The 21874-nt window shown below is 42.5% G+C and overlaps 1 protein-coding gene across 1 annotated transcript in view; it reads left to right on the top strand.

Moving 5' to 3' along the window:
• FDX1 (ferredoxin 1) overlaps positions 1 to 21569 on the top strand; it is a 53550-nt gene extending 31981 nt beyond the window's left edge. The window contains exons 3-4 of the mRNA XM_045018198.1: positions 4011 to 4140; positions 15464 to 21569. Coding sequence (XP_044874133.1) covers positions 4011 to 4140; positions 15464 to 15578 — 245 coding nt within the window. The 3' untranslated portion in view covers positions 15579 to 21569. The remainder of the gene's footprint in view (positions 1 to 4010; positions 4141 to 15463) is intronic.
• Positions 21570 to 21874: the final 305 nt, after the last annotated feature.

Raw genomic sequence — 21874 nt, 5'->3', positions numbered from 1 at the left:
CTCCCTCCATCCATGCCACTGTTTCTGGAACACCCACTCCTTCTCTTTTTAAAAAAAAAAAAATCATATCCATCTATGGCTTCTTCATGTCTCATACAAATAATAAACACTGAAACAGTGGTGATACAGGTTACGTCCCACAAGCTGTTGGCATACTGAGTTCTTTGATCCTGGCAGGATTGCCCTGCTGATCAACAAGAGATCCTGTCACCTGCCGTTGTCCCTGTGTACTGCGTACTTGAGCCAGCGAAGGGACTGCGTTAGGGCCTGGCCACTCTGTTTGGCACATGTAAACAAGTGGAAAAAGGGATGGAGCTCTTTAGAAGCAGAACAGCTGAAGTGCTCCATTCACTAAAAGTCTCTCAGTCCATTCTGCGTTCCTCAGGGATCTACACACTGGGTTCCTGTAAAAGCCAAATAAAACTCAATTTCAGCAGAGGACACAGTCCTACTCTGAGTTTACAGCGCATGTACCTGAGAGGAAAAGGCCCCAGTATTCCAGGAGACCCCATTTTTTTGTGCTCTTTTGGACACAAAGGAGGTGACAGGTTTGGTAGGAATGTTGGGAGCCACATGCGAGCCATTTTTAGCACTTGCCACCACCTTGCCCCCTTCCACCAGACTTGGTCTACTATCACAACTGACAAGTAGCTGTTGGATATCCTCATCCAGGGCTACCCCATTCACTTCCATCCTCTTCTCACAAGCTCATTACAAAAAGTGACCTCCTCATCGCTTCCTCTAGGTGCCATAGAGGAAATACCTCAGGAATATAGGGGAAGAGGCTTCTACTCCTGGTATTTCCTTATCCCATAGAAGAAAGAGGGTCTTTGTCCTATATCTAAGACATGGGTTGACTGAACAAATACATATGCTGCTTCTGATTCAGGATGATCATCATCTCTTCTGGCTCAAGACTGGTTCATTCCTGTTGACTTACAGGATGCATATTTCCACATCTCTCTCCACCAGAGAGGTATTGGAGGAAGTACTTCATATTCACAGTGGGGCCAAATCATATCTGTACAAGGTACTGCCATGTAGACTCTCCATGGCTCTCAGAGTCTTCACAAAATTCTTAGAAGTAGTGGTGGCCCACATGAGCCGTAGGGGCATTCTTATGTATCCTTTCCTGGATGGTTGGCTGATCTCCTAGCAGGAGACAGTGGCAAGTCTAGAATAGGCACTCATGCGCTTTCTCTCTGTTTGCCCAGCTAGCCCTGCCGGTGAACTATCAAAAAATCTTCTCATATCCCATCACAGACAATAGAGCTCATAGCAACTCTGATCGAGTGTTCAGGTCTGAAAGCACATATCTGCCTGAGGACAGATTCCTGCTAGTGCAATTACTATTACTTGAGATAAAATCAAACCAGAGCATGATGGTACAGGCTTCCTTGGGATGTTAGACTATATGTCGGCATTTATGCGTGTAACGTCACTTGCCAGACTCCACCGGGTGCTCCTTCAACTCTGGCTCAGGTAAGTCTACTCCCTGGAGAAACACTGGATGAATAGGAAGGTCTTAGAACCACCTCATGTCATTGAAGAGCTGAGATGGTAGCTAGAACCCAAAAAACACTCAAGGAGGTGTACCGTTCTCTGCCCCTTCCTTTACAAGGACATTAATTGTGGATGTATCACACATGTTGGGGAGCCCACCTGATCCAGATGCAAGGGACCTGGTCCCCCAGAAAACCTAGGACTTCACAAAAATGTCCTGGAACTCAAAGCATCAGGGTAGCGTGTATGGCATTCCCAAGTATCCTTTGAAATTCCCTGGTATAGATCCTGATGGACAACACATCTGTGATGCACTACATAAACAAGCAGGAGCCTGCTCATCATCCCTCTGACTAGAAGTCATCAAGCTCTGAACATGGTGCCACCAATATAGGATTACTCCAAGGGTCGTCTCTTGGGAGTCATCAACAATTTGGTGGACTTCTTTAGCAGAAAATCTGTTACCAATCACAAAGGGTCACTTGTGAACCATCATAGAGCTGATTAATTCCATTATTGGGGGGAGGGATGGAATTCCTGTGAAAGACCAGTTTGGCAGTGAAGAGAATGTCAAGAATCTGAACCTTTCTTCCAGAGGGGATAGGAGGAATCCAGAGGATTGTTATTGGAAACCGTAATGGAGACAAGACCTCCTATATGCCTTTCCAACAATCTTCCCAGGGCACTCTTCGTAGTTAAACAACACAGAGCCACAATCCTCCTTGTAGCTCCCTACTCATTCTCAGCAGTTTTGGCTGACAGACCTGCTCCAGATATTCATTCAGCTCCTAGACTGCCTGGACTTCACAGCACCACAGTCAGATAATCCATACAGACTTGAAATCGTAGCATCTGACAGCATGGACTTTTGTCTGGAGTACCATGGATGGGGCCTGTTCTTGGCAAGTCCAGGAGATACTGATACAATGTGGAATGACATTACCAGACGTACTTATGGTAATTATCAAAATGGGTTTTGCTTTGAGGGCCACGACCATATTGGTGTTAGAAGCTGTCAAGATTCCTCCCCCACTCTCTGAACTTTAGGGTACAGATGTGGGGACCTGCATGGACACTTCTAAGCTTAATTACTAGCTTAGATCTGGAAACACTGCCACCATCCAGAAATTTCAGTGTCTGGATCACTTTCTATCCCCCCAAAACCTTCCCCTCCCTGGGCAGCCTTGAGAGGCTTTTTCACCAAGTTCCTGGTGAACACCGATCCAACCCCTTGGATCTTAACACAAGGAGAATTTAACCATCCCCCCTCCCTTCCCCCACCAATTCCTGGTGAGACCAGATCCAATCCCCTTGGATCTTAACACAAGGAGAATTTAACCATCCCCCCTCCCTTCCCCCACCAATTCCTGGTGAGTCCAGATCCAATCCCCTTGGATCTTAACACAAGGAAAAAATCAGATTCTTAAAAAGAAAGCTTTTAATTAAAGAAAGAAAGGTAAAAATTATCTCTGTAAAATCAGAATGGAAAATACTTTACAGGGTAATCAGATTCATATAGCTCAGAGGAACCCCCTCTAGCCTTAGGTTCAAAGTTACAGCAAACAGAGGTAAAATCCTCCCAGCAAAAAGGAACATTTACAAGTTGAGAAAACAAAAATAAGACTAACACGCCTTGCCTGGCTATTACTTACAGGTTTGAAACATGAGAGACTGATTCAGAAAGATTTGGAGAGCCTGGATTGATGTCTGGTCCCTCTTAGTCCCAAGAGCGAACAACCCCCAAAACAAAGATCACAAACAAAAGACTTCCCTCCACCAAGATTTGAAAGTATCTTGTCCCCTTATTGGTCCTCTGGTCAGGTGTCAGCCAGGTTTACTGAGCTTCTTAACCCTTTACAGGTAAAAGAGACATTAACCCTTAACTATCTGTTTATGACAGAAGCATTCTGGTTTCTAGGCTTATTCTTTGGGCTGGTGGGTACTGAGTGAATTTTCAAGCCCTTTATATATTTGAAATAAGATACAACTATCACACACATTACATAGTATCTTTAAGTCGTTTAAGTAACATTCACATTCATGTGATAAGGTACTTCTCATTCTTTAGTCCTGCCTTAGGAGTTCAGTTTCTTCTTTTCACACAGGATGCATACATTGAATAAAACTACAGTAAATATATTTGTGCGTAGTTCATATGGCTTGTGATGTTTAAGGAAAAAGTGGATGGATCTAGTAATGCTCTCTATGGTGCCTAATAATACTTCTGATTAACACAAGAATTTGTTGGAAATAAATAGCATGTTATATCTTTGCACTTTAACATTTCTCATTACTCAGTGGTTGACTTTTATTAACAATTCTCTGCTATAATGCAGTGGCAGATGTAGTCTCCCAATTCAGTGGGTGCACGAAAGCAAGAGAGCCCCCACTTTGCATCCAGACCTGGCTGCTCAGAGTTGGGAGAGGCAGTGGGTGCAGTTGAACCCATGAACCTCTGCTATAATATAAAACTCAGTATTTCTAATAAACTTTTCTCTATCTTGCAGGTGCATGTGAAGGAACATTGGCCTGCTCCACTTGCCACTTAATCTTTGAAGACCACATATTCGAGAAATTAGATGCAATTACTGATGAGGAGATGGACATGCTGGACCTAGCCTATGGACTGACAGAAACGTAAGGCACAGACTTTGAGTATGCCAGCAGGCTGAAAGAAAGGGATGGAGAAAGGGGCAGGAAAGAATTAAATATTGCTAGAGTAACTTAATCAAATGAGAACAAACAGTTGGGATCAATTACATAGAAAAGTTAGATTTTCTTTGTTAGCTGACGTTTACTACGTAGGTGGCACCTGTACCAAACTAAAGACTGTTTGCCAGTCCTCAGTAGTATCCTTTCAGTGTACAGATGATCTTGCACAGAGCTGTCATGTAGCTCAGTATAAACAAAGCATCCTACTAGTAGTTCTGCTACTGCTCTCCTGTTTATTTTCTTTCTTCTGCTTTTCTGGACCATATTAACCTTGTACGTAGAGGTTATGAACAACACCATGTTGCCAATTTGGAACAGGTAATTAGCAGCCATCTATAAAAGCAAAAAATAATATTAGATTGCTATTTAGTTTTAAGCACGTTTCTTTGTCTGCTGAAAACGTTTTCCTGTTAACCTTTTCTAGAGTCAGTCTGTTACAGCATTCAGGTGAACGCAGACAAGCACTCTTAAATACTTCTAAAGGCCCAAGAAACTTTAAAAAAAAGTCTTATGCTCAAAATATGGGGTTCAGTCACTCACTCACACTGAGGAATTGTGTACTATGCATTGAGGGAGATAACTACCCCTTACAGAGCTATTCTAGAGAAGCTGCCAATCAACTCTCTCGCCCCCTACCTCCATATATGTAGAGCTCTGCACACATACAAATTTATATCCACGATATAAATCGGTATCTGCGGAACTGCAGAGCTCTCCCAAGAACTGCAGCAGTGAAAGGAACAGAACTTGGGGCCACCGCCAGTGCCTCATGCCAGAAGCTCCTCTGGCATGGCTGTAGCACCTCAGCCCTACCCACTGGGGAGGGCACCAGGCTTACTGGCAGCTGTCCTTGATCGCGCTCTTGTGTTCAAGCAGCATGCATGCCCCCAGATGGGAGATGCAGACCACTGCGTGGAAGGGTTGGGGGCAGGGCTGCAGGCAGGGGGATGCTGGCTCCTGGGAGCAGTGGCCCCACATTCTCCTTTCACTGCTGCGGTTCTCAGGAGAGCCCTCTGATTCTGCGGATATAAATTTATAGCTGCGCAGGGCTCTACACATATGAATACATTTTCCTAGCTGTCAAAGGCTGTTATATGATCAGCTTTTCCTTGTGAAGGCTCAAAGACAGGAGAACATGGTAGACAAGCACTTCATTAATGGTTTTAAAGGCCTGATTCTATCTGAGGTGGGCCTCACAAAAGGCCTGATCCAGAGCCCATTGATGTCTTTGGGAATCTTTCCATTGATGGGATTTTTTGTTTGTTTTTCTCCCCTGCCAGTGGGCTTTGGATGTATCCCAAAACAAATTTTTGACTGCAAAGAAGTGGGTCTAATTCAAGCATCCTTCCGCCCTTCAATCAATGGGACTTCTGAATTGGTCAGAGACATTTCCCCACCCTCTACCTGGGTTTTGGGCAGCCAAACTTTTTTTTTTTTATAATTGCTTTTTGTTTTAGGATTTGTCTCTGTAGACGGGCTGACTCGCCCCTGCGGCGTCTCCTGCTGGTGACTTCCAGGAATTAGCTCAATTTCCAGCCCGGAGCGCCCTCTGCAGGCCGGTGATCCACCTTCCAGCTACTGGCCCCCGTCTCCCTCCAACTGGGTCTCCCCCTTCCAGGGGAATTCCCACCCCACTATCCCCACTTTGCCTCAGTATTGGCTACTGCCCAGTCTCCATCTAGCCCCTGTTCACTGGGGCAGACTGCAGTATCAGCCACTCATCATAGGCAAAGGGGTTTGGACCTGCTGCCTTTGCCTACCCTGGGCTGCCCCCTGCAACCTTCAGTACCTCTTGGCCTTGTGCTAGGCCACAGCCTGGGGCTTTCCAGGCAGGAGCTCCCCAGCTCCTCTGCCTTTCCCCAGACCTGCTGCACTCTAGGTACCTTGTCTAGCTCCCTGCAGCCAGGCCCTTCTCCCTCTACAGGCAGAGGGAGAGTGACTGGGCTCCTGGCTCACAGCCTTTTATAGGGGCCAGCTGTGGCCTAACTGGGGTGTGGCCCAGCTGTGGCCACTTCCCCAATCAGCCCAGCTTTTAGAGCTGCAGCTTTCAAGCCCTGCCAGGCTGCTTTTAAACCCCTCAGGGCAGGAGCGGGTAACCAACCCGCTACAGTCTCCTAAGCTAAAATGGCCATCTACGCAACCAGGGAGAGGAGGTTGGCCGACGGAGACTCCTGTGACTGTGGGGCTTGGTTCCGATCCTCTGTCCGTTCACGTATCCAGGCGGAGTTCCTCTGGGCGGCATCCACTGGATTCCTTGACGCCTTCGAGGAGCAGTGGGCGCTGTCCGGGATTCTCTGCTCGGTGTCCCCATCAGGCTCCTTTCTTATGACCCTTTGACCGCACTCCTGTCCGTGTTCTTTTATTAGTTGTCCCCCGGAATGAGTTGGGTTTTTGAGGTCCTGTAGATCCTCCCCTTAGGCTGGTGGGGGGGGATCCTTTAGCATTGGGTGGGCTTCTTCCCGCCCAGTACCCAGAAACCCAATAGGTACAGTCTCCTAACTAAGACATTAAGCTATGAGAAAATTGTTGTTGCTTCCTTTCCTTTCCTTCCTCCTCCCCATCCCCTTCCCTAAACAGAAAATTAAAAAGAAAGGATGAAGAAAATGTAAGACTTTCAAACATAGTTACTTCACCCTTACCATCTTTGTTCACTTCCTCCGCTGAGGAAGAGGTACTTTAGACTCTGGGCCAGAGCTATTTGGGGAAAAGACTCCGGAAAGAATGTTCCAAGACCATATGTTTTTTTTTATTTAACCACCTTTTATTTAAGGTTTTAGAGCAATGGTCTCTTAATGACTAAGGAGCAGAATGCCAAACAGATCGCTCAGGCAGTTTAAATTAAAAAAAAAAAAATTCTGAATAGGAGGAAGCAAGATGGTGAAGTTTCAGAGTTTCTAAAGCAAGCTATACTTCATCAGCTTACCTGTCATAGTTATTGCTTCTCTGGCCAAGGATGCTATGGTCTACTCAAGAGGGAGATTTTTTTCTGGATGACCAGACCAACAGGAGGACAGAACTTTTATGGCTTCTATTGCATTTGCTATAGGCTGTCTGGCCTGTTACGGCGATATAATTGTTAGGTAGTGAGAGAAGCCTGATAACTTTGCTATGGTAATATTATACATAGGTTTTCTTTGCAGGTGACTTGGAAAGTTTCAGCAAGGGGAATATATTTGGTTAAATATAATTGTTTGAACCATTCACAAAGACTGTAAAAGTGTTGATAGAGGAACTTAATGAGAAATCTGCTAAATACTTTCATTACAGTGTACCCATCAGATTGGGGCTCCGTTATGCTGTGCACTATACAGACACAGTTCCTGTCCCAAAGAACTTGCAACCAACTTGAGATCAATTTATATCTTAAATTATATCCATGTTAAAGCAGACACCTATGATGTTCTCAGAAATCAAGGTGATTCTCTAGGCCAGGAGCCACATGAGACCACTACAATTCTTCTCCTAAAGTATTAGACCAGTAATCAGAGCTTCATCTGGTTTCTTCTTGGCTTTTCTGACCCCCTCACCTCCACATCTGGGTATCTGTGTATTTTTTTCACTGCTAACTACTGCCCTCTAGTGAATATTGGCAAATAAGTAACATTAGACTGAGAAGGAAATTTAGCCTGGTTGTTTTTATTTCATATAAAGAACATTTGCTAATTCAACCCACCATCTTCCTAAAGTTGTTATATTCTCTCACATTCAAAATAAAGTTATTAGTTGGTGTTAATCTTTAACCTTGAGTATTATAATAAATCCATCTGGTTGGAAGCAAAAAACAAGTGTCTTCGTATTGCCACCCTAATTTACGTTTGCTCTAGCCACCTCAGTAAGGCATGGGAAAGGATGCCACCCTCTGTTGATGGTCATTATGAGCCCATTTCTGTGAAGTTTAGTTCACCTCCAGGGATCTACTGATGTTCCATTGATATATGAGGGTTAAATTAAGTACACTGCCTTTTTAAGTAGATCAGCAAGTTGAGACAGCGGGGGGAGGGATAGTTCAGTGGTTTGAGCATTGGCCTGCTAAACCCAGGGTTGTGAGTTCAATCCTTGAGGAGGCCAGTTAGGGATCTGGGGCAAAAATTGGTCCTGCTAGTGAAGGCAGGGGGCTGGACTCAATGACCCTTCAAGGTCCCTTCCAGTTCTAGGAGATTGGTATATCTCCAATTATTACCTTTACCTATTTCACCCATGTAGTCTTTCAGAATTAAATTAATAGAACTCATTAATTTACCTGTTCTATCACTTCACAAAACCAGTCCATAAAATCATCCTCAAATGCAAGTCTTTCCTAAACAAAGAAGTTTTTTTCATTTTAAAAAAAAAATCTTTGTTCCAGCAAACCAAAAGAGAGAGAATAATTTGCAGGATATTTTTATTAAGATAACAGAATGATTTGTTGTGCTAATGAACGTCTGGCTCCTTTGAATATCTTTGCTAGTTCTGAATCGTTGCTCTGGTAATTAGAGCTGAATTTCTCATGTAATGAGTAAATGAATTGAGTTAGTGAATCTTAGCATCAGACTTACTGTAATTGGTGGCAGGGATTGTTTTGGTGGAGTTAGTCACTTTTGGTCCAGTGAAACTAGGCTAAAGTCAGAGAGACTGTCTATAGATTGGCGCTGCAAAAATCAGTATATTTGAAACAGATACAGTGTGAATAAAGTTAATGTTGGTCCTATGTGGAAGATTGGACATGTAAAATTGATATGTTTTAATTAGTATAAAAGTTTCTAAAACTGATGCTAAAAGCTATAGTGTAACATACATTAATTGCCTATCAATCTAAAATGATGCAAAATTTTAAATGTTAACTATTACATGTACATATTAATGGACTTAAATTTTAGTAAGGTAGGGTTTTTTAATGTAACAGAACGAAAAAATAAAATGCTGTCACTTAGTCTCTTAAAGACATTTATTAAGACACCACTTTATTTGTGAATGAACTTGAAAATTATCTTGCTAGTGGTATTGCTAAGCTACAGGAAGAACATTATGAAATGCTTAAATAAGAATATTAAATGCTATTTTTATAGGCGTTTTGTTTCCCCTCAGTCCTTAAGTGAAACTGATATGACTTCTATTGCAGTACAGTAACTCCTCACTTAAAGTTGTTCCAGTTAAGTTGTTATGCCGCTGATCAATTAGGGAACATGCTCGTTTAAAGTTGGGCAATGCTCCCTTATAACATCGTTTGGCAGCTGCCTGCTTTGTCCACTGCTTGCAGAAAGAGCAGCCTGTTGGAGCTAGCTGGTGGGGGCTTGGAATCAGGGTGGACCGGAAGCCTCCCTATTAGTTCCGCTAAGTTCCCTGTGTGGCAGCCACCCCGCAGGCTACCAATTGCCCTGCAGTTCAGCTGTCCCTCCCCCCACTGCCCTGTGCTGCTGCTCTCTGCCTTGAATCTGCTACTGGGAGCTTCCCGCTTCCTGTGGGGAGGAGGGTGCTAATGTCAGGGTATCCCCCTCCTGCCCCCCTGCTCCTGTACCTTATCTCCACAGAGCAGGGTGGGGAGGGAACACATGACAGGGCTCAGGATGGAGAGAGCTTGCTGGCAGTAACTGCTGTCTCAACTTGCTGATCTACTTAAAAAGGCAGTGTACTTGTGTTTCTCTCTCTCTCTCTCTCTCTCTCTGTCTCCCCCTGCCATGCTGTCTCCCCTCCCTTCATTCGTGCTGCCTTGTAGAGTGTGAGGCTACATTAACAATAATATGTTAACCCTTGAGGGCTCAGCTGAGTGCTAATTCATCGTTTAGCAGTAAGGCATTCCCTGGAAAATATCCCACCCTCTGACGTCACCACCTCAACCAGGTTTCACAATCATCATTGCTGTGTACAGTATTAAATTGTTTGTTTAAAACTTATACTGTGGGGGAGGGGGTGTATGTGTGTAGATAGTCTTGTCTGGTGAAAAAATTTTCCCTGGAACCTAACTCTCTCTCTCTCACACACACACACACACACACACACACACACACACACACACACACACACACACACACACACACACACACACACACACACACCATTTACATTAATTATTATGGGGAAAGTGGATTTGCTTAACATTGTTTTGCTTAAAGTAGCATTTTTCAGGAACATAACTACAATGTTAAGTGAGGAGTAACTGTACTGCTCACGAACTCCAATCAGGATCACTGTGCTTGGTACTGTGCAAACATATAGGGCAGGGGTCAGCAACCTTTGAGAAGTGGTGTGCCAAGCCTTCATTAATTTAAGGTTTTGCGTGCCAGTAAAAGTTTTCGTGTGCCAGACCGGCAGCACAGGCGGCAGACAGAACCCCAGACTGGCAGCAGGCTGAGCAGCTCATCCCGCTGCCGGCCCGGGTTCCGTCCATCCAGGCCGGCAGCGGGCTGGCAAGGGGCTCGCGGCTGGGACCCCGGCTGGCAGCAGCATGCCACTAAAAATCAGCCCGTGTGCTGCCTTTGACATGTGTGCCGCAGGTTGCCGACCCCTGATATAGGGTGATAATGGCACATGCCATGAAAAACTTGTAGTTCTGAGGCCTTAGCCTTGCAATGTGCAATGTGTGGGCACTGCTGTGCCTGTGTATTGTACACTGATTGAGATTTAATTTGAGAGAACAGAAAGGCAACAGTCAAGCAAAATGTTTGAGGTAATGTTAGATGCACTTCTTAATTTTTTTCTTTTTAACCCCTTGCCTATTTACTCTATAGTTTCTTAAATCATGTATTAAAAAAATATATTTTCCTTGCCTGTCTACTGTTTTTTTGTATTAACCCTTCCCTATATTTTTAATGTCATTATTAACCCTACATAATTTTATCAATTATTTTCCAGATCAAATTCACTCCATCACCTTTGCTTTTCTTCAGCCAACCTTAGCATCTGAGCTATTCAACCCACTGCCTTCCTTCACTGTCACATATAACCCAGAATTCCTAGCTTTATATACTTTCTTTCTCAGTTATACTGCTGAGGTGTGGAGAGAAAATATTTATTAATAGCACAACTGATCCTGGAAATCATTACAAGTAATCACAGATGGATGGGAGAGGTTTGCTTCATCAGACTCCTTTTGTATGCAGAGGAAAACTGCTCCGTAGCTCCACTAAACACCACTGAGTAAATAACTTCATGTCCTCTTTATCTGAAGTTCTCCTTCTATGCATATATTTTTAAAAACCTTTTTCAATTATTTATAACCATTGTTAATAAAGAAATGCACCTTTTTGCTCTTGTAATTTTAGAACTTCTAGCTATAATTACAAGCCAATGTCTTACATTTGGGGTACCTTGCTAATTATGGTGTGTGTGTGTGTGTGTTAGTTACTTTTAAAAGGTTTTAGGAATTCTCTTGATGCTCTACTCCTCCCCCCAGCCCAGGTTTCAAAATTAAAACTAGTAGGCAATTAGGGCTTTTAATAGTGCTTATCAGCAGCTGAAATGGTGTTTTACTTATTTTATTATTCAAGATGAACTACCTGTTTCGTTTTCCAAACTTAGCTTTTTTTAATAAAGAGTAAAAGTCAACCTAATTGAGTAAAAGCAAAATTGAAAGCCTCAAACACTGGCTTCAATATTTAGACCATCAGTAGTTCTTCAGATTGTTTATATGCATTTTTCCCAGTTGTATACCTACTCCATGCACTTCAGATCGCAATCTTTTGGCTAGCAGTGTCTGTGGGAGTCATGTGTGCACCCTGAGTACCTTTGCAACCTCCCATTCAAGAGCATAAAGGGAAGGGTAGGGCCAAACATCCCTCAGTACCTTGCTACAGCTCATGGTTGTGAGATGGAACTGTGAGGAGTTTGTCTAGTTGTTGCCTACTTAGCTACCTCCAGTTATCCCTTAGTTATATAATATTTAGATCAGTGTGTAGATAGTTAGCATAGGGGTTTTTTTGTTTGTTTTTCTTATATCCAATACCGGTCTTCAGTCCTTATGGCTAAGCTCAAATATCCCAGTCTTAAATATTGCCCCTCTTATGAGGCAGCTATGCCTGTTAGTGATAGATATCAGATGTCTCTGTTTTGTCTGGTAAAGGGCATATCTCTGAAAAATATTCAATCTGCAGATTGTTTTCTAAATGAATACAGAGGCAAGAGAAGCTCTTCTAAACAGCTCTTCTTATGAACTTGTCTAGTAAGACCTGTTTTTGATCTAGATGAACAAGACCCTTGTGGAATAGAGCAGGTTTCCTCTGAATGTGTTTTGGTAAGCTCTTGTTCCACTGCTAGCACCCACACTCCTGCTCCTGAAAAGACTATCACTGTTCCTGCCTTCAGGTCTTTGTCGGCTACTGAGAAGGGTATGAGAAAGCACGGCTCTGGGAAAGCATAGGAAGAGGTCACCTTCTAAGGGAGCTGCTAAGAAAAAGAGGCTCAAACCACCGTATTTTACTGCCTCTAAGGGTACGTCTACACAGCACTTAAACCCCCATGGCTGGCCTGGGTCAGGTGACTCCAGCTGTGGAGCTGTAAATTTGCTATATAGATGTTTTAGCCTTGGGCTGGAGCCTGAGCTCTGGGACTCTGTGAGGGAGGAGGGTCACAGAGCTTGGGCTCTAGCCTAAGCCTGAACATCTGCACAGCAGTTTTTAGCCCTGCAGCCCAAGCCTTACCAGCCCAAGTCAGCTGACCTGGGCCAGACATAGCAGTGCTACTAGTCTTTTATTTCACCCCCAAGAAATAGCATGTATCCCAAAATGGGTCTGTCTGGTATCCTCGGACTCCAGTGACTGAGTTGTGGTACTGTCTAACGAACAGTTTCAGCCTGTCTCTACTGAAATTGTGATACCATAATTGGTACTCTCGGTACCAGAACCAATCTTTTCAGTATCAGCATCTTCCACCCTGGTGCCATTAATATCTAGTGTCCTGCTTAGAATACCAACCTTCTTGTTTCTGAGTTCACGGTATTGAATGATCTCATGGAACGATACTTCCTGAGTCACTACTGTTATGTGAGGCTACGCTCCTTCGTACTGGCCACTAGCTCGCCTTTAGGCATCGAGTATTTCCACAGTACAGTTGAGGGAGTTCCCTGTGCCTCACCCTGGGACCCAGGTAAAATCAGCACCACCACTTGAGGAGTCCAGTTGTCCACCCTTTGCCAAGAAGTGATTCAGCTGTCAAATTGATGCAGTGGGCATCAAATCACTTCAGTAGTTCTGAACCTTCTAGGATTACAAAACACCCTACCAGACTACCTGAGCAAGCTATTGTCCATATGTAATCACATGGGAATCAAGGACTCAAGTCATTCATGTTTTTGCAAATAGGGTCAACCAATCATGGATTTATTTGCAACAGAAATAAACATTGTCCAAATTTCTGTTCGGGGGAGGGGTTGTGTATGCATGCACATGTGAGCCCTGGGTCTCAATTAGATGCTTTCCTCACCAATCCCTCTAATATTGAGAAAGCTCAGGCAAGATAGTTAATGATCCTAATAGCACTAGATGGCAATCTTGATATCTTCTGAGCTATCTATCCGACTATCAGTAATGTTACCTCAGATCTTGCACACAATTTCCCAGAACAATGGACAGATCCTTCAGCCCCAACCAGCTTCACTGCATCTCTCAGCATAGATTCTGGCTGGTTGATTGTAGTGAAAAGGAGCTGTTCTGCTGGTATCAGCATTTTGATCCAAAGCAGAAAAGACACCACAAAATTGATACATGAAGCTAAGTAGAAAAGATTGTCTATTTGGGCAGAACAGAATCACATTTCTCCCTTGGACACTTGGGTTCCTTTTTATTCTGGATTATTTACTATTATTGTAGAACTCTGGACTATCCATTAGTTCTATTTAGAGTACATCTGATAACAGCTTCAGCATGTCATCCCCCGTCCAGGGGCACATTGTATTTTCACTTTTTCTTCCTGCTCACTAATCCTTTCTTTGCTTGCTGCCCCGTGACCACAGAAAAGAGGCACTCTGTCACAGTAGGATTCAGTTTGGCATGTGGTGATCCAGCACTCTGACAAAGAGATTGCGGAGAAGAGACGACTCTCAGGAAACAGTCATTAGTGAGGGCACCACTTCTAATGAGGTGGAGAGAGGAGAAACTCGATTGGAGGGATGTGGAGGGTGGATGTCAAAGCATTTGGAAAATACAGTCTTCCTTGGTTAATCTCCTTGAGCAGGCTAAAGACGTTTTATTTAGGATATATGCAAAGAGGAAAAGAGGCAGGGGAAATGAGGAGGCTGAGACAGGAAAGAAAAGAAAGGGGCATTGAGAGAGAGCTCCTGAGTGTGACGAAGGATCAAAAGGACAAAAGCAAAGCCTAGTAGCCTGTGGAAAATATTTACTCCATTCAATCTACTTGGGTGCCAGATCTATTCACTCCACTATTTCCATTGTTATTTAAAAAAAATACAGTTTCTGAATTGACAACAATGAAGAGTGAGGTCCTAGCTAAAGAATAGGTAGAAGTACAGATCGAGGCTGATTTTTCTCCCCCCGCCCCCCCTCACCGCATAATTCAATGAATATTTACCACTTGTGCGATCTGCCTGAATCATCAGAAAATTTAATCATTTTTTATACCAGTTGCCGTATAATGTGATTTAGACTTTCCACTAGAAACTGGATTTGAGAACCAACTTGTCACATAAACTACTTGAGAAAATCTCAAATTACGAGTGACCTGAACAGGATTTTAAGCCAGTTACATAAGGTAGAAGAGGTTCTGCGGTGCAGATTCTCAGATGGTGTAAATTGTAATAGCTCATTGAAGATTTCATTGGCGCTATGACAATTTACACTAGCTGAGAATTTGCTCCATAGGTTTTAACTATCCTGTGCTGCTGATTTTCAAACTTAGACCCCTCTCCTTAAAACCGTCATGTGCATACACCCAGGCAGAACCCCATTGATTTCAGTGAACATAATGGTTTACTCATGTGGAGCAGCTTGCAGGATCAGAATCTTAAATATACATTAAAAAAATTATCTCCCTCCCCCCTCCACCCCCAAGGTAACACAGTCTGCCAGTTCACATTAAGGACTAAATTAAATATGTTTTAGCTGTATTATTTTGCATCTTTATACTACAGTATTTACAGCCTGCCAGCTTTTTACAAATGCACTTTTTTGGGGAGTGGGGGAGGTGTAAACGGTACTGAGTCTCATGTGAATGGGTTCTGAAAGATCAGATTTTAAACCCCATGCTGTGTGACCGCAGTGTTAAAACACCATCGGCATAAGTATATGGCTAGAACTAAAGATAGTGTTGTTCTTTGTTACAGATCTCGTTTGGGCTGCCAGATCTGCTTGAAGAAATTTATGAACAATATGACTGTTCGAGTACCTGAAGCTGTTGCTGATGCTAGACAATCCATAGATATGAGCAAGAATTCCTAAAATAAAACTTGTTAGGAGCTTTTCATGACATTTTTTAACTATTTTTATAACTTATTTCTGAATGTTTAAATGTGAACTTACATAATCATGGGAGTTATTTTTGACTATCAATGTTAATTCTGTTTTAATTTTCTTTATGGAACCACTTATTTTAATTCTTAAAAAGAGGTAATACTTTTTAACAAGTTAAAGCTGAACTGTAAAATGTTGACCAAATTAGTCTTGGAGAAGTCATTAATGGATTTATTTATGTAAAGAAGTTTTTTTTTCTTTTTCAGCTGTATTTGAAAACCAGACTTTTTCACTAAAATAGTGATTTTTTTTAATAGATTCAAAACCATTTGGTTTTTAGGGTTTCAGGCCTAGAAACATTAGGGTGCTGGACAGATGACAAATGTAGCACAGACTGTTTTTCTGTTCAGTTCCCTGTGCATTTCCTGTGGTGTAGTAGAAACAAGAGTATCCAAAGAGAGCTAATTTGCTGGTTGATGGTATGGTGCTTTCACAGCAACTGGAAGTGTAATTAGGAAGACGGGTGGAGCTGGCATATCCTAAATCTGGAAATCTTGATAAAATATGACACATACTGTTGAGATAATGTTTCCATCCAGTCCAGTCCTGCTGCTGATAGTGTCTAATACCTGATAAAAGCAATTTTCTTATCTTCCCATTGCCAATTATGGGTCCAGATCCTACCGTTACTGTGTGCATAGGATTAAGCCCTTACTAAGTATTTGACCCTTTCTAGATTCCCACCCATGCACCCACAGTATGGTTTAAAAAAAAAAATCCAAACTCCATGCTTTTAACCATCATTGTATATCTTTTCACTTTTCATGGTATACATTATTAGGTGTGCCAACTGCCATGGAATATAATGGTCATATCGTTAGCGTATAAAATCATTTTTAGATTTGGATGAAATCTTTATTTTGTATATAGCTGAACATTAATTCACATTTGACTACTTAAGTATAGTCATCAGGTACAGTATTTGAGCTGTCAACACTGACCCCTAGATTTTTTTATGTAAAAGGTTTTTTCATGTTTCATTTATATGTGAAGAAGAATTTACTTTTTTCTTAACTATGCAGTACCTATAACTCATAAACTTAATTTGCTGTGTCTGTTACCCAGGATTGACTAAATCCTTCTACACTTCTTAGAGTGAATCAACATCTTTTTACATACTCAAGGAATTCCTTCTCTTCTAAATATTTCAAAAACACTCATTCTACTTCTGAATTCAGGGGTGCTCCTCTACACTAACCATTTCTTATTATACTGATTCATGTTACCTAATCCATTTTTAATCTATGTAGGACTTTACCCCTTATCCTATATGTTCTGGTGAGAGAGCTCATTTACTTGGATTTTCAAAAAAATATTTGGTTTAGTGGTCTGACAAAACACAGCAGGAGTATATTCATTCTGAAGCCTCATTGGGACATAAGCAGAACAAAAAGAAGAGGTAAATTAGGGAAATATATTCAAGATAAAAGAGATATTGAGCTCTGTCTTTTCCTCTGTTACTGCTCTGTGAATAACATTGTAGGATGGTGGGAGTGTAATATTAGTCCCACTGTCTCCTCCCTGAATTCTTTATGTAATGCAGTACTATCACTTAAAATACTTTAAGATTTTATTTTATTGAATAGCAGCTCTTTACACTTTGACTAAGAACACTTGCAATTCAGGTCCCTAGAATGGTAGCAGTATAACAAACTGCATCATGTGCTGTAGAAAACTGAACTTTTTAGTAGGTTTTATTCATGGTACAAGGCACTTTTCATTGTGATGACCTCAAAGCACTTAAACACTGTGAGCTAGATTCATAAAGGGATTTAGGTGCCTAACTGACACTTTAGGTGGCTAACTCTGAAATGTAGGTTCCACAGGTAGTGAGAAAGTTCTACTCACCTGCCACCCAACTCTAAGTGCCTAAATTCACTTGACACCTACATTTCTGCAGAAAAAGCTCACTAAGTGTCTGTCTGTGCCTCTGCGCATATACACCGCAGCTTTCTTGTAGGCATCAAAACACCTTTCTCCCACCCAAGCTGCAGTGTGATGTGCAAACCAGGGGAAGATAAGCAGCAAAGAGTCCTGTGGCACCTTATAGACTAACAGATGTATTGGAGCATGAGCTTTCGTGGGTGAATACCCACTTCGTCGGATGCAGGGGAAGATAGGCATTCCTCTGCCGAACTGGCATGTAGCGCCTGATCCAGTAGTTTTACTGGATCGTGCCTTCCAGGTGAGCTCACCTAGTTCCACACAACAGAGGTGGGAGAGGGTGGCAGAGAAGGAGATCTTCCCTCAAAACTTTTAGCCTAGTGGTGAGGATACTTACCTGGGAGGCAGGAGTCCTAATGGGTGAAAGGTGTGAACATAAGCCCATCACTGTCCAACATTAAACAATGTTAAACAAGGTCTATGGTTTGGTATACAGAGACCTCAGCCTGCTTAGTACCATGACAAACACACCATTAAACATTCTTTTTATCTTAAGGAAAAACTATTAAAGCATTTCAAATATAAAGTATTAAGTAAGGCTTTCATTTTAATCTTTCTTGTTCCTTTTCCCTGGAGAACATTTTAGACCTTAGAAAGGAACTGTGCTAGTACTGATCTCTATGGAAAGCCATTGTGCAGACTACTTTTTTGCTAACCTGAATTGAGAGATCATGGAAAGGTCCAAAAGCATTGACCTAATGAGTAGAAATGTCTGGTCACATTGAATTAAGTTGGATAGCATCAGAAATGAGTCCTTGTGCAAGAGTTTCAGGCTGATGACAAGTTGATAAAAGCTGTGGGCATTTTAAGTTTCTGCTGGAAGCCAGCCTCAATGTATGTAGTCAGTACAAGCACTGGTTCTTAGCAACTTTGTCCTGCCCTGCAGTGTTTCTTTTCAGGGGGTCTTGCAGGCTCTAGGATGGGGGTCAGCCTTACCACTATCGTCCACTCCTGTAATTTGTATTACATGCTGCAAGATCATTTATGCCAATGACCTGGCACCACTGACACAGGCTGCAACATTCAAGGACGTGAAAGATGTCCTTTTCGTTGATCTGAAGAGGATGGAAAATTTACATTCGGTACTGGCAGATCAAACCCAATCCATCAAGACTGGTGTCAGCTTTCCATCTCAGCAGTTCTGAAGCTAAGAAGATGCTGAGTGTAAACTGTTGTGGCAAAGTAATTGCCCATGATCCTACCCCCACTACCTCAGAGTCGCTCTCAATCACTGCCTTACCTATCAACAACATTTGAAATAGGTAAGCCATAAAATAAGGAGTTGCACCAGTATTGTGCAAAAGCTATCTGCTTCTAGCTGGGTTCGCAGTGCTCAAATGCTATGAACAGCAACGCTATTCCATGTCCAAGTACTACAAACCTATTTGGGGAGGACATTTGGATACAGACCTTGATATCCAGCTAAATGGGGCTGGCACCCTGAAGTCCATTCTGCTGCCTTGGTTTTCAGTCCTCACGGACATCTTTGAACTATCTGGTGACAGCTGGCTGTGTTGCATGAGTACTAACCAAAAACTAACCAAAAGCTGCTCACTAACCAAAAGCTGCTGCTTCATGACAACCTTGTTCACTTGCCTTACACTTGATTTAATGCCACCAACATTCTGGGCAGCTGAAAAAGCTTTTTTTTTTTTTTTTTCATCCAGCTTCAACTCAGAATACACCTGGTGCCTGCAATGGGCAGTGAGTGATGTGAACAACCAACACCTCATAGATGATCCCACTGTTGAACTGCCTGGTTTCTTGTTCCACCAAAGACAGTGGATGACCATCAACTGTATTAGGATCTTCCATGGAAGATGTGCGCATCCCATGCACAAATGAAGAATCGAGGATTTGCCACAGTGTGAATGTGGAGACCTCCAAACCATCAAACACATTGTGAACAACTGCTTCGTCTTTTAATTTCCAAGAGCTATAGGAAAGATGTACGCTGCATCTCCTGAAGCCCTTGAATGGATTGCTGGCCTTGCTGTGAACTTGTAAATGTTGCTATGAAAGAAGTTTTGGAAGGAACCCGCACCTGCCCCCTTGTCTAACAGTCAGTGTCAAAGATGGTAACTGTCTTTTTGTGTAAAAGAGAAGAAGTTAATGAGCTGGAACTGATAACGTCTGCTCCTGTTTTGTTCCATGTGGTGTTTGGGATTCAGCTGGAGCTAGTAGTGATGGTGATATTATCTGAATCCCTCTTTCTGGCCTGATCTAGTAAAGACATTCCTCAGGATTAGGATAAAGAAGGTCTTCGGTCCCAAGAGACAGTGGGGGGTGGCAGCCAGCTCCAGGAGACTCTGCTCTTCTATATTCCTCCTCACCCCAGCCTCTGAAGTCATTCTTTGTGGACCCAAAACAGGAGTGATGGGAGGAATAGCCCATCCCCTCATTATTTTGTCCACCCGTGCGGTCTTAATATCTGACACACCAATTTTGGTAAGTCAGTTTCCAGTTCCACATCTTATCTTTTTACCAAGCGTGATTTCAACTGAGTCCTTTAATCATATCAACCTGCCCTTTATTTGGTTGAATTAATTTAGTCTCTGCTTCTCTTGCTCTTGTTTATAACATTCATTAGTGAAAGCAACTTGACCTGTTTTCTATCATCATTTGTTATAGGTTGTTTCATCTTATTAACCCACAATTTGGACATTAGGCACTCCTTGATTTGCCTACAATTATGCAATTTATTCCATCCGAATAGGTAATAAGGTGGTGGCCCGCCCTAGAGTTATTACCAGGGGTTTGCCTCCAGCCCACAGAGGACTCCGTGGAGCAGGCTAATCCTGCTAATCCCTTGGAAGGACACGGATACAACCCTCCACTCAAAGGATTGACATGCAAACAGCAAGTCTTTGAAAACACAGTATCGTTTTATGTAAAGGAAATAAGCAATTACAATATATTTAATAAAGCAAGAAAAGATACTCTATGGGATATTCTGGTGTGGGGCTCCCTCACTCCCTTCTCTTGAAGCTGTTCTGCTTTGGATAGTCATGGGAGATGGGGAACTGGTTCCCCCGGGTGAGTGCTCTAACCATCAAGCTAGAAAGTCATTCTCATGCTTGCATATGTCCACTTGCGCTCTCTGGCCCAGTGACTCTGGATAAATAATTAGAGTGGAACAGCTTTAGCAGCAGTGATTGCGGCAGCCCCAGATCAGAATATCCTCTAACCCATTGAGAGGAAACTTACCTAAGAAGTGGCAGATACTTCTCTGCAGTGGGGGGTGGGGTCCTTCCATATCTAAGATAATATTCTAACCACTAGTCTAAAAGTTATGAGAGAGCTCTTCCTCCTCGCCCCCAAAAGAGAGTGTGCACAGCTGATAATCCCAGCAGCTACAGGTGCCTCCCTCCAGCCTGAATTTAGGTGTTGACCTACTGAGCTCAAGGCTTAAGCCACACTCCCCTCACATTGGCTAGTTTAGGCAGGGAACTGCTTAGTATTCTGGCTTTTATGAATCCTATGTCCCTCCCTTCACTGCATAGGAACTCTGTGTGCGTAACTCAGGCACTGTGAATCCCAATGATTTTCTAGCATCTAAAATATAGGCACGGTGATAATCAGTCTTGCAATGGCTGAGTCCCTTTGTGAATCTAGCTCTGTATCACCACACAAATGTGAAACCACCAGCGTGCAACTGTCTTTGGTATAGATAGTGTAGGGCTGTTCTAATGTGTTAGCACTTCACATGAAGGCCTCCTGCGGTGTGAGGTTTTTATTTTTTTATTTTTTATTTTGTATAATATGATCATAGGAGGAATTCATTCAGCAGAGAAAGGCAAACAGAAACCACAAAGTTCATTTTTGGCTTCTCTGAGTGTCCTATGTTGTATAGGAATGTGGATCTGAGGAAGGGTGAAGGAATTGACATGTACTTGAGAAAATGCATACAGCTCCCAGCTGTACCTGTTTTCAGTTATCAAAAATGATGTGCAAATAAATCTTATTTTATACCAATTTCCCAGACACTGTTTGTCTTTCACAATTTTCTTCCATTTTTGCCTTTTGCCATAGCATGTGTTCCTAGATTTAATGCAGACTATATATTTCAGGGTAAATGGTGCAAGAAATGCGTACACTTAAATATAATGTGATGATTGCACAAAGAAATATGCCATTGTAAATAACCCATAGTGTATGGTAGATATACACTATACTCATCCTTAGTTTTCCCACGTGAGGGAAGGAGCTGACTTCACCTGATTCCCTCTACTTTCATCCTTTTTTCATAATGCTAAGGACTGCAGCTCCAATACAGTGTG

Source organism: Mauremys mutica, chromosome 1 (genome assembly GCF_020497125.1).
Source record: "Mauremys mutica isolate MM-2020 ecotype Southern chromosome 1, ASM2049712v1, whole genome shotgun sequence".
Lineage (NCBI taxonomy): Eukaryota > Metazoa > Chordata > Testudines > Geoemydidae > Mauremys > Mauremys mutica.
Note: the sequence above shows the minus strand (reverse complement) of the source record. Positions and strands in the feature narration are given on the sequence as shown.